Source organism: Physeter macrocephalus, chromosome 13 (genome assembly GCF_002837175.3).
Source record: "Physeter macrocephalus isolate SW-GA chromosome 13, ASM283717v5, whole genome shotgun sequence".
Taxonomy (NCBI): Eukaryota; Metazoa; Chordata; class Mammalia; order Artiodactyla; family Physeteridae; genus Physeter; species Physeter macrocephalus.
The window spans coordinates 9,052,675-9,067,012 of record NC_041226.1 but is presented as its reverse complement, the minus strand read 5'-3'; the positions used below and the strand labels follow the sequence as shown (position 1 = coordinate 9,067,012).

The following is a 14,338-nucleotide window of genomic DNA, read 5'->3' as shown; positions in this document are numbered from 1 at the left end:
AGATTGCTTTTGCTATTTGGGGTCTTTTGTGTTTCCATACAAATTGTGAAATTTTTTTTTCTAGTTCTGTAAAAAATGCTAGTGGTAGTTTGATAGGGATTGCATTGAATCTGTAGATTGCTTTGGGTAGTAGAGTCATTTTCACAATGTTGATTCTTCCAATCCAAGAACATGGTATATTTCTCCACCTATTTGTATCATCTTTAATTTCTTTCATCAGTGTCTTATAGTTTTCTGCATACAAGTTTTTTGTCTCCTTAGGTAGGTTTATTCCTAGATATTTTATTCTTTTTGTTGCAATGGTAAATGGGAGTGTTTTCTTAATTTCACTCTCAGATTTTTCATCATTAGTGTATAAGAATGCCAGAGATTTCTGTGCATTAATTTTGTATCCTGCTACTTTGCCAAATTCATTGATTAGCTCTAGTAGTTTCCTGGTAGCCTCCTTAGGATTCTCTATGTATAGTATCATGTCATCTGCAAACAGTGACAGCTTTACTTCTTCTTTTCCTATTTGGATTCCTTTTATTTCTTTTTCTTCTCTGATTGCTGTGGCTAGAACTTCCAAAACTATGTTGAATAAGAGTGGTGAGAGTGGGCAACCTTGTCTTGTTCCTGATCTTAGTGGAAATGGTTTCAGTTTTTCACCATTGAGAACAATGCTGGCTGTGGGTTTGTCATATATGGCCTTGATAAAGGTCTTATAACCAGAATGTGTCAAAGTACAATGAGACAGGTTTTAATTACTTAATTAACAAACAGTATAGGCAAATCATAACACCCAGCACTGATGAGACAGGAATTTATCTCAAGTACATAATTAGAGATGAGTAAGAATGTTCAGGACAGCATTACTTATTATAGCAAAAAAATGGAAACAAATGTCCTGCTCTAGGCAAATGCCTGAATCCAATGTGGAATTTGATGTAGATTATCTATGAAATCAGTAAAAATCTCATTTCAAAAATATTTAATGCTATGAAAATGTTCACGATATGTTAAGTGAAAAAAGAGTGAAAAATCATTTAATTGGTATGATCCTAATTTGATAGAGACCCATATAAGTATGCATATATAGAAAATAAGACCAGGAGGAAATATACCAACATATTAAGAGTACCTATTACAGTCAGGAGAGATCTCAGGAGAGAGATCACCAGAGGCAGAGGGTAAGTGGAAGTTTAAAAAAAATGAAGGTAGGATTTTACCTGAGCCTTTTTAAAAGAAAGGGTAGAAATTTGAAATGAGAGTCAAGAAAGAAACTAAGCAAGGAGCCTAAGCAGGAAATCCTACTGTCCTGAAGCTGCAAAATAATTGTTTGTTGATAATGATTATGTGATTAATGAAGGGTTTGAAGGAACTGAAAGAAGAAATATCTGACCGATGGAGGGACTTTGGTTCACCAGAGTGGAGGGAAATAATGTCGAAAATTTTAAGTTGGAACTAAATCATAAAAGGTACTTAATGCCGGTCTAAACAATTTCAGTTTTCTTCTCTAGAAAATGAGAAGCCCCTAAAGATTTCTGAGTAGGATGCTCAGCCCATAAAAATGGTGTTTGGGGAGGTTTAATCTAGCAGTGACGTGTAGGCTGGACCGAAGTGGTTTGCAAACAGAGGCAGTTAAGAGAATACCAACACATGCTTGAATCGAATGAGGTTATTACTGCAACAGTTCCAGGAGTGCAGGGCTCAGAGCCTGAGCTGGGGAGGTGGCGGAAGAAACGGAAAATGTTAGTTAACTTAAAATATTTCTGTAGTTGAGCAGGCTAGGGTTAACTTCCTTTTACAAAAGCAGGAAACTAGAGCAATGAAAGCGCAAGTGCTTCATGTCAACAGGACTTTCCACTGTCACCTTTAAAACAAGCCCTAAGATTGAACAAAGCCATGATTGCTTTCTTTCTCAGATTCTATTTCTTGATAGCTTATTTCATGCTCTCTCTCTTATAATTATGGTTATAGAGACATAATACAAAATTGTGCATTATCTTTAGTTATGGGTTAAGTTAAAAAAAAATAAACAGCCTATTGCATTTAGCCTGCCTGGTGAACCTAGTCACCGTTATAGGGTTCTGTAATTTTAAAATATCTAATTATTTTTTTTAAAAAAAGAGCCCTCCCCTCCAGGCTGTAACATCCACAGGCACAACAAATTTTCCTGCTCTTCCTTTGGCTATAACAGCAGTAAATTTTTGGAGGAATGCCGACTACGGTGTGCCAAGGGGGTAATTTCCCAGTTCTCTCTAAAGTTACCACAGCACCAGAAAGGACATTTCTTCAAGCTGTCATCATCTAAAATATTTTGAATTGGGAAACAAAGAGGGTTCCTCCCACATGGGAAAGGGAATCAGAATTCCCTGACCAAGGGTTAATTCTGTCTTAATTACTGAATAGGTAATAAAATCCCAAAGCCACTACGATTACATTTCAGTAATTTAAAAATACTTGTGCAAGTCTGGATGAGACTTAAGGAGACATGATGACTAAATGTAATGTGGCATCCTCGATGGTATCCTGGAACGGAAGACACATATCAGGGAAAAACAAATGAAGTATAGAATTTAGTTCACAATAATGTGCTAATATTGGTTTCTTAGTTATGACAAATGTACCCTGGGAATGTAAGATGTTAATAGGAAAAACTGGGTACGGGGTATATGACAACTGTCTGTACTATCTTTGCAACTTTTCCATAAATCCAAAACTATTCTAAAATAAAATGTTTATTTAAAAAACATTACAGAATATCGAGTAGAGTTCCCAGTATTCTATAATAACCTAAATGGGAAAAGAATTTGAAAAATATTCAAACAGATACATGCATATGTATAACTGAATTACTTTGCCGTACACCTGAAACTAATACAACATTGTTAATCAACTATACTCCAATATAAAATAAAAGTTAAAAAAACATTCTGTGTGACATTTACAAGCTCCTTGATTTACTTCAGACCCATAAAGGTGATATAAACCTGTGTTTGACTCCTATAAACCTCTCTGGGTAGAGCATTCTCTAACAGAGCATTCAGCTACTTCACTTAGGTGTAACCCACACTCTCCATAGAGAACGTCAAGAGTGTTCTTCAAACCTCAGCTGTAATAATTTTTTTCTACCCGTTAAAAAGTTATCCTGAAGCCATTCTTGGTATTATATCTATTGGGCATGCTTTCCATGGCAAATACACTGAGACCATCTTAGAAGGGATGAAAGGTCAGCAGGGGGTGGATGTGCGTGTTTTTTCCATCTCTCTGTTACTGCTCTTTTGAGTTCAGACTTTCAGGAAGGAAGGGTGGAATTTGCAAAGACCTGGCCCTCAAAGCTCAGGAAGGGAGGAAGGTCTAGCTGGCTTCTTGGTTACTCAGCTCCTTCATTTATGGGAAGCAGAGCCAATGGTGAGATGAATTCTAGCTCTGTGCTGCTGTGCAAGGGGAGGCCCATTTACAAAGATGTTCTTGTTGCATTTAAATGATCACATTCTTCCATCACAGATGAGCTAGGTACTGTGCAGCTTGAGGAGATGAAGTGCACAGAATCACAGAACTATTTCATACTGGTGTTTTCTTTTGGAGGGGTGATAGAGGGGAATACTAAATGTACTTTGCAAATGTTTTCTTAACGTTTATTTTGGCGTTTTATATATAAATAGGCTAAAAGAAACTGTCCATTATGCTGTATCTAAGACATTAATTTTTCATAAGCATTTTATTATACTGGCTGAGTGCAAAGAAGGAAACTTCACACATAAATATTTGAATAATTACTCAGCGGAGTCATTCCATATTTTACAGTAATAAGGCTGACTTGTCATGAGTGGTACATTTAACGAATAATTTTAAAGTAACTTCACTGATGGCTTAATTTCTCAAACTAGTTCAGGTGGCCAAGCACCTGGGGGCCAGGGTACTCTCTGTGTACCTCATCTATTATAGCAATTCAGAGGCAATTTTTGTTTTTTACTCGATCACATTTCATACCATTGCTAGCTTACAGTATTCAAGGAGTGATGATAGACACTGCAGGCTTAAGAACAATTTATTATAAAAACTTAAAATTATAAAAATCTATATGTTAAATATGTTTTTCTTGCAAATCAGGAAAAGATCTTCATTATTTGATTTTACCATCTTGGTCCATTTTACGGAACTCACTGTTCCACTGGAGAATAAGAAACACTGAATAACACTAATGTGAATCCAATGCTACCTAATTTGTTTTTTACTCTTAATTGCTTATATTTTTCACTTATATATTTTAAATAGATTTTCATTGAATTGAAGCATTAGAATCAATATTAAAGCACTAGAATTTCACCTGCCTCCTTTTGCAGGAAAATATTACTACCCAAGATGATAAAAAGTTATTTTAGTTCTATTATAGATTTATAATAGATTTATTTTACCATGTGTTTCCTGTTTATAGATAGTATTTTTAACACATTAAGAAACTAAGGTGCCACAAAAGGACATAAACATATACCATCTAGAAGAAAATCCCAAAAGAAGTTACTTAGAATGTATGAGCAAATTATCTGGAATTTAAAGAATAGGTCACACTGAATTGCAAATAGCTGCAACTTAATGTTCTCAGAACAGCATATATGAAGCCTGATCTCCAAAAGCCACATTTTCATAATTTCAACAATGTACTGGGAAGATCAGGCGGGTTTGGGGTTCAAGTTACAACTCTGCCCTTTATTGGCTGTATGAGCTTGGCCATGTTGCTGTTTCTTTGAAACTCTGTTTTCAGCTGTAAAACAGGACTTAAGAATACTTCCCTCACTGGGCTTTTATGGAGACTAAAGGAGAAACTCTGAAGTGTGGGACATATAACAGACCTTCAAAACTGTCTATTTCTTTTTTCCCTCTTCCATTTCCAGATACTGAAACTGAAGCACAGACACAAAATATTTTGACTTTGATAAGATCACAGGCTAAGTTAGTGACAGAACGAATGACAGAAGATGATGACAGATGTTATCAGAGCTGATAAATGTTGCTTTTAGGTACAGAGTCAGCCCTCTGTATCTGCAGATTCAACCGATCACAAATAAAAAATATTCAGAAAATTAAAATGCCACAAGTTCCAAAAAGCAAAACTTGAGTTTGCCGCTCTCTGGCAATGACTTACACACCATTATATTGTATCTATAACTATTTACATATCATTTACATTGTAATAGGTATTATAAGTAATCTAGAGATTATTTAAAGTATACGGGAGGATGTGTGTAGGTGATATGCAAACGCTACACCGTTTTATATAAGGGACTTGAGCATCTGTGGATTTTGGCATCCATGTAGGTCAGAGGCCCTGGAACCAATGCCCCGTGGATACCCTGGACAACCGTAGTGGGAAAAAATTAAGACCCACCTATCTCTTACCCAAGCACAAACTACCAAGGCCCCCATTAGAACCTTTGGGCTTCGTTTGTATCCCCAAACTAAGCCAACTTTTCTGGCCCCAGCAGATGTAAACACAGTGCCTTCCAGACGCTTACTGTAGAGGCCTGGCTCTAAAGCAAATGGGAAAGGACACCGAGGAAGTAACTATTCTGGAACCACAATCAATCTGTTGAAGGAAAAGCAATCATTGTAAGTCTTGACTCATCTACGAGCCTGACTCTCAGGAACCTGCAGCATTCTGAAAAAGGTGTTGAGCCCAAATGTTAGTGAAGAACGAACACACACACACACACACACACACACACACACACACACACATAAATGAGCAAACCAAACCAAACAAAAATGAACACACAGATACTGAAGAGGCAACGGGGAGGGTGAAATGGGTACAGAGACTTAGCTGTATGGTGACAGACGGAAACTAAACTTTGGTGGTGAGCATGCTGTAGTGAATACAGAAGTCGAATTATAATACTGAATACAGGAAACATATGCTGTTAGAAGCCAGTTTATTTAAAAAAAAAAAAGAAGAATGGATACAACCCTCGGCAGAAAGGCACAGCATTTAGCTCTCGTATTTCCGTAAACACACCCAGCCCTCTTCGACTCCGCTCTCCCCTCTCTGACCCACTGAAGGGCCCCTCTCCTGGCCGACTGCTCAATCAGCCATGGACTGGGGATGCTTCCTCTTCCTGCCTCACTTCTTCATTCCTGAGACCTGATTTCTACTCTTGCTACAGTACCGACACTTTTCTATGAAAGATCAGAAAGGACAAACCCACGACCAGCCAATGGCCTTTCTGCAATCATTTCCCTTGAAGTCTCCTGAGCACATGACAACATTTATCAGATTCTGCCGGAAATGTTTTCCTCCTCGGGACTCTGCGATGCTGCCAGGCAGTCACTAGCCTGCACTTTCTGCCATCTCCCATATGGTTATTTAAACACCACCAAAGCACAGTAAGACAATGCACCTGTGAAAAGAAGGGGCTGGATTCTAATCCTGGTTGTTCTGGCACAAGCCCCGTTGGGGAGTAACTATACTTTCCTACGCAAAGAGGAAGTAACTTCCACTTACTCTATGAGACTGTTTTGAGAAACAAAGTTGGAGCAATACTTCAAATAGAAGCACATCGTGCAGTGTACAGTGTTTGTATCATTTAATTTACTGCATGTTTATGCCACCATGAGATATAAGCAAAGGTCTAAAAGCCAAGGGGCAGAGAAAATAGGCAAGAAGCATATGTAGCTGGAAGGTATGTGAAATAATAAAGATTCCGTTGTTACTTTACTCAAGCAAGACCTTGCATCTGTGTGTAAATGTATCTAGTGACTGTCATTAGTACATACTGTTCCAGGTAAGGCTGACGTACTCCCTCAGGTGAGGGTTACTTTGGAGAGGTGTATTTCACTTTTTTAAATGGGTTAACTTGATATGTGAGCTGCATTTGATCACCATCTACTCAGGTCCACACACATCACAGGTTAGCTGTTGTTTCATTGGAAAATCCAAAATAAAATGCCTTGGCTTTTGTATTTTAAAAGAATATCTGTAAACTCTGATAACAGAGGAAAGTCACTTGAAGTTAAAATGGGGAGCTCACCATGCCCCTCACTCACAGGGTGCTCTGCACAGATCACAGATAGGGAACGCATCACTGGGACCATGACGGTGTCCTGGCAGAATGCTTTTTAATTTAAAGGTTGCCAATCATGACCAGCCAATATAACTTGGCTGTGAAAGTAAGTCTCTTAAACTATTTAACATTAATCCAGCAATATGAAAATGTATTCTACATGGCAATGAATAATAGCCACTGCAGCAAAAGGCTTTCTCAAAGCTGGCTTCCCGTGCGCTCCTAACTGCTAACCTCTCATTCTTCCGTGAGGGTCCCTGCACAGGCTGCCATCTTAGGCCACCCCTGCCCTGGGAAGATGCATCTTCTTAGGCTTCTCTCACTTTTGGGGGCACTCCTTTTCTGGGCTTTCTTTTGTGGATCCCACTTTCTGGTCCTAAACGAACTATGTTTCCCTATGATATGCCTCACCCACTTTCTCTACCCTAATCTTTCAGTGTTTGTTGGGTGACCATATAAATGAATGAGCCCTGGTTATTTCTCCCGAGGTATTTTACCCGCCCTGAAAATTCAGTACGTGTAAAGCTAATTTATCCCCTCTCCCCAAGCACAGCATTCCTCTGAAGAACTCCTTATCCATAGAAAACAGTCCAGACTCCTCAGTATGGCTCCCATGGTCACGGGAGCAATGGGATCCAGTCGGCCTTCCCAGCTTCCTCCCGGGCTCTCCCCAGAACTCTGCTCTTCTCTCCTTCAACTCCTTTGTCCACTCGGCTCTACCTGTCTGGCCCGACCCAGCCCATCTTGTCCATCTGGATAGCAGATATCTTTAGTATGTCACTGCCCCTTAACTGCTTCCTATGACGCCCCCCCACCAACCTTTCTAGCATCCTTAACTACTCCCTTACCTGAGTTCCCATAGCACTTGAACTGTACCTTCTTATTATATTTACATCACAGTACTATTTGTTTAGGTATCTGTCTTCCTCCTGGGACTGAGAATTTCTGGAGAGCAGAAACTCTTTCTTACTGCTTTGTAACCCCAGCACCTTGCACAGACCTTGGTATGATTCAGGTGCTCAATGTTTGTTAAGTTGAATGGAAATGGCTCCAAATCATGGCTGAAAACTGCAGTTACCTTTTGTTTCTCCTTCTCTCAACCAATATTGATTCTTCTTATATAATGTTGCTTATAGTCATTCTTTCTTTCTAGTTCCACCGTCTCCATTTGAGCCTCAAATCTTTATCGATGCCCCAACTCCCAGAATGCCTCCAAACTTTAAGGATCTCTCCAGTCGGGGTTCAGCATCAAGGCTGCACTTTGACCTCTTTGATACTGGCAGGTAGAGGGTATAAGGCCCCACCCGCTGGCATGAAGGTCTTCCACAGTCTGACCCTTCCTACCTGGAATGCAGAGACCACATTCTTACATCTCTTTGTCCCATACAGGGCTTTGTTGTATATGTACACACACACACACACACACACACACATACACACACGCTCTCACTCACCTAATAAACGTTTGCTAAAATAACTTTATTACCAGGACAATTTTTCATTTATTTTGCTTTCTAAGCGCTGAGGGTTAATTTAGGCATTTAAAATAAATTAGTGGCAGTGTACATTTTCAAAATGCCGTTGGCAATCTCATCACCTTTATTAATTCTCATTACCGTATGACTTTCTCACCAGCAGGAACTGGAAGCCCTCCCTGGCTGCCTAGTATAGGGCAAAGCTTGCTCTACGGTTCATACCACGCCTGCTTCTTCCCCTGTGAGCTTCCTTACTAGACTGAGGTTATCATTTATCTGATTTACATCTTTCTTCTTTCTCTCTCACACTAGACTGGGGGGCCTCTCCAGGGCAGGCACTCTTTCCTTCATGTTTATTTCCACAAGCTGGCATAATGTTTGGCACATGGCCGCCACAAGGTAGGTACTGCGTAAGAATGGGTCAAGTTCACATTCATAACATTTGTAAAAGTGAAATTCTGGGAATTAGGGTACAAATTCCTAGCTCTCCAACATACAAAGTAGTCACTGGTACAGTTCTTCTCCCACTAATAGCTTCAAAAAATTAATCCTGTTTAGACATCTTGTCATTTATGAAACAATAGGGCTTTTTTTTTTAACCAAGTCTATTCTATACATGTTTAGATTGTAATTAGGTTAAATAAGAGATATTAAACCAATAGTTAATTAAATAGAAAAGCAACAGAAAACTTAAGGAAGCACAAAGCTTTAACCTCTAAATATACGTTTTAAAGTTCAAACTGGAAAGCTGACAAATTCTCAGAAATTTCTACAGTGAAAAAAAAGGAGGTAGAGAATTGTACATAATACTCTTTACTGGGAATTTTGACAAAAAATAGGCTATATAATATCTAGTAGAGACAGGTAATACCCAATATCCACTCTTCTCTTCTTCCTTAGTTATAAAATACCTCATTTTTAGATGGACACACGGTTGCCCAAAATAAAATTTCCTAATCTTTCTTATAGGTGTACGTGGCTGTGTGATTAAGATCCGGGCAACTGGACATAAGCAGAAGTAGCGTGTGCAGTGCAAGGATGTTCTGTTTTTTATTTGTTTTTTTTTTCTGTGATTCTTTTTCCATTTCACCTTCCTGCTGCCTGGAGCACAGAGGTAACGGCTGAGCTCCAGAAGCCAAAGTGGACCATGAGATGACCTTGGGAATGTAAGCGATACACAGGAAAACAGAAATACAAAGATACAGGACTGATTTTCTTTGTACTTCTTCAGTGTGGTAGAGAAACAAACTTTTATCTTGTTTAAGCCACTGTTATTTTATGTAACATTTGCCACCAAACCTAATCTTAACTGATATGGAATCTTAGATCCATTACCTGTTGAAAACTCCCCTCTAAATTCTCACCAAATTAGTTTTTTAAAATATAAGCATGTTACAGAGTAAAAAGCACAGGCTTTATAGTTAGAACATATGGATTCCAGTCTCGGTCCCTTCAGGCTTTAGTCATATAATATAGGGCAACCTCTCCAGGACTCATTTCCATTAGCTGTAACAGAGAGATGATGATGAGACCTTCTTCTTGGGCTTGTTGGAAGGGTTGAGTAATGTCAGGTGACACGATACGTGAGAAGGGGTTTGGTAAGGCACTTCCCCGGCGGTCCAGTGGTTAAGACTCTGTGCTTCCACTGCAGGGGGCACAGGTTCGATCCCTGCTCAGGGAACTAAGATCCCGCATGCCGCGCAGTGTGACCAAAATAATAAAAATAATAATATAAAAAAATTAAGAAGAGGCTTGGTAAATTATAAAGGATTACATGATTCTTGTTATTTTGTTTTTGCTTCTATTTCTAACAGGAGAAAAATGAATCCTGGGCTTGACAAGTGGAGGATTAAACAGGGCCACCCAGGATCAGGCACTGAAAGTGAAGCCCAGCTCTCTTTAGCCTATCACTCATGCCAGGGACATTTAAAAGGGAGAAATTGATAAAAATATTCTCTAAACAGGGACCAGTTGTCCGTTGTCCAAAGGATGCACTTAGCATGGTGCCTCCCCTATGGAAAGTACTAAATAAATGTCACTTCTGTGGGTACCACTGCTCCCGGGAGTATAGCAATGGAGTCTATAGCTCCAAGGAGGTGTCACCAGCGTGTTCTTCTCCCGTAGATGGACCTGTGTGACTCCAGACTAACATCCTCCTGCCTGGAATCAGAATAAGGGGAATTACAGAATTTGGACCTTTGATATCAAAACCCTAGTAGAGCTTGATACAGTCACGGCCTTGCCAATAGAACCACGATTCTTATAATTTGCTGTTGAAACAGTGGACGGGCACTTTCAAAGGTGACTAGGCTGACTTTCTTTTTCATTGAATCCACAGAGGGACTAACTTCAGTCACATTTCCTTCTGGCCTGGGGATCTTGCTACCTCTTGAAAATAAGACCAACTTCGTAGGTTGCCTTCTCTCATGGTTCACGCGTAAATTTATGATTTGACAATCAGAGGATAATTTCATGTGCCTTATTTGAAAGTCCTCAGTGACCTCCTCACTACTGCTTTACCCCTAAAGTGTCTTTAATACACAGAGATGTGTTACAAGCAGTGGTTCTCAAGCATCAGTGTGCGTGGGGGTCACCTGGAGATCTCGTTAAGCTGCAGAATCTGACTCAGTAGATCAGGGCAGGGCAGTGATTCTGCATTTCAACATTTTGAGCAGCAAGGTTAAAAGTATTATAGCTAATTAAGTGGCAAAAGTTGGGATTTAAACCCCAAAGTCTATCTCTTTCCCACAATGCTGAAATGCAGAAATAGAGTGCTGAATAATAAATGAGACATTGTGTCTAAGCCAAATTATTTGGGATAACTATTATATGTAATGTTAAAATGCTAAAGTACTATTCTCCCAGAGGAAAAAGAAAGAAGTACGCTAAGCTGGAGAAAAAGAAAACACAATTTTTTTGAGGAAAGGACAGTGATAATCTAAGAGGATAGAGACAAAGAAAATAAAATAGAGTGAAAAATTATGGAAGACAGATAATATTTATGTTCTTAAGGAGAACGGAAAGAGCCACACTTGCCACATTTTGAAAATAATGACCCCAAACATTCACCCCAGGTCCCTGACCTCCCAAGCGGGACCAGGTGACAGCAACTAAGAATAATATGAGGAGAGAAGACAGCTCCATGGCACAGAGAGACGAAGCCCATACTCCATTCCACCAGCGTTCCAGAGAACAGCCAGCTCTGCCAGCAAGAGAGTGCAAAGCCAGGGCCGCACCAGCCTTCCAAGACCCGCCGTGACTGCAAACTTGTGAGGTCTCCCTCAGCCAACAGTTTATAAAATAGAGAATGGAGGATTCTGTCTCTATAATCAGGCCTTAACACTTTTGGATCGAACAAGTCTGAACTTTAACAGCCAAAGCATTTCCTCTTGATTCCACATTAAAGGCAATTTCAAAGCACTGCAGAAAGCGTACTCTCTGTGTGTTCTCCATAAGACAATATAAAAATCCCACTGTATCAGATCAAGCCATGGTGCATCCAGCAGGATTTTGCCTCTGCTACTGGCACCAAATGAGGTTTATAAAGAAGAACATGCTGTCCTCTTTGTCATTAAATGCAGACGTTTAGGAAACACCACAAACACATTTCCGACCTCCTCTGATGTCCTGTTAATCATCATTCTAAACACACCTAAAGCCCTCTTGAAGTGACTCAACCAGGATTGATAAGATCCTAGTTCCCCTATGTTTATTACCTGCTGTTTAAAGTTGGAAGTGCTTTTACTAGTCCTGATCTATTTTCAAAGGACCTTCTTTGTATTTATTCTGTCTTAAACTGTTTTGTTCATGTATCACTTTATTAGAATCTAAGTTACTATACTGTTTTATAATTACTGCTTAGGTGGTCTCTCTCTCTCACAGGATTGCTAAAATTTGTCCTAGATTTTGTATCACCAGAGCCTAGTGCTGTGTCAAGCATATAGCTGGCATTCAACAAAACGCTGGTTAAAATATAAGAAAGCTCTAGGGCAGAGAACTGATCGTCATATGGTACCATTTATTCAGAAGAATCTCAGTAAGTTTTTGAATGGAAATTCCTTTATCTTTTCTGGTAACCAAAGACTGATGACCTCCTCATACTATTTCAACACTTCAGTTCTTTCCAATTCAAACCAACAGACATGTACTAAACATCTACTACAAGCTGTCACTGTAAAAGCTGCAAGACACAGTTCCTAAGATCACACTCCTGTATCCTCTTTGAGGAAGTTCATCAATACACCATAGTGAGCATTCAGCCCTTGCCTTTGTACATCTTCAAACAAATAAAAACCAGTATATAACATATATTACATACTTGATCAAACTGGGAGTCTTCTCCACGTTGTAGAGATTTTGTCAATGGCTTTTCCTAGAAAGAAATACAGGCAAGAAAAATTACTAGAGGCTTTTAAATATTACAAAAGAAATGTCATTATTATTAAAATTTTTCTCATCTATTTCTCCCTTTATGGGATGAAGAGACGCCAGTTTTCAAATATGTGAGAAACTCTTCCTTACTATTCAAACCTTAAAGTATAGTGTTTGATCATCCCCACCAGGATTTTTACTATTCATCTTCACATATTTGACCAAGACATTCAAATCTGATGCTATAAGTGGTCCTGTGTTTTCAAAGGAAACCACATAATAAAAACTAGGGAATTTGTTTGAAATTTTATTACCTATCTTGGGACTTGACAGATAATAAAAAGTTGAAAGTGATACACTATTCCAGGTCCTAAGATTTAGAAACAAAATAAGGTATAATTATTAGTCTGAAGAATGGACAGCCTACCAATCACACACTTATTAGGTGTAATCGGTGATTTTTGAGCATGATATTTTGACCGGCAACACATCCAAATCTCTGCAAAAATAATCTGGGAAGTGACAAAGGTCTACAGAAATAAATTTTCCTAACAATTATTTCTTCATTTACATGAGGAAGCCTTAACTTACTTTTCAGGAGGGCATTTTATAACTATTTAGCCTTACCTGTATTTTTCTCTTTTTTTGGAAGTTAATATTGACCCAAATTTGATTTAGGATTAGAAACCATGCAAAAAGTTATACATCAAAAAACAGTGTTTTGGACCTGCACGGAAGGGGAGAGGAAGCACGTCCAGAGGAGGGCCTCTGGAGTGTGGAGTTCCGGAGTTTGGAGCCGTGTGGCTAACAGGGTCTTGGTGCTCTGGCTGGATGTCAGGCCAAGTGCAGGACATTGGTTCACCAGAGACCTCCTGGCCCCACGTAACATCAAACGGTGAAAGCTCTCCCAGAGATCTCCATCTCAATGCTAAGACCCAGCTCCTCTCAACGACCAGCAAGCTACAGTGCCAGGCACCCCATGTCAAATAATTAGCAGGACAGAAACACAACCCCACCCATTAGCAGAGAGGCTGCCTAAAACCATAATAAGTTCACAGACACCCAAAAACATACCATTGGAGGCCATCCTGCCCACCAGAAAGACAAGTTCCAGCCTCATCCACCAGAACGCAGGCACCAGTCCCCTCCACCAGGAAGCCTACACAATCCACTGAACCAACCTTACCCACTGGGAACAGACACCAAAAACAACGGGAACTACGAACCTGCAGCCTGCAAAAGGGAGACTGCAAATGCAGTAAGTTAAGCAAAATGAGAAGACAGAGAAATACACAGCAGATGAAGGAGCAAGGGAAAAACCTACCAGACCAAACAAGTGAAGAGGAAATAGGCAGTCTACTTGAAAAAGAATTCAGAGTAATGATAGTAAAGATGATCCAAAATCTTGGAAAGAGAATAGAGAAAATACAAGAAACATTTAACAAGGAC

General features: G+C 39.4%; 1 protein-coding gene across 5 annotated transcripts in view; it reads right to left on the bottom strand.

The window, feature by feature from the left end:
- FRY (FRY microtubule binding protein) overlaps window positions 1–14,338 on the bottom strand; it is a 342,122-nt gene that overhangs the window by 178,596 nt on the left and 149,188 nt on the right. For all 5 annotated transcript variants that reach the window (XM_055089601.1, XM_055089602.1, XM_055089603.1 and 2 more), the window contains one exon: window positions 12,837–12,890. In XM_055089601.1, coding sequence (XP_054945576.1) covers window positions 12,837–12,890 — 54 coding nt within the window. The remainder of the gene's footprint in view (window positions 1–12,836; window positions 12,891–14,338) is intronic.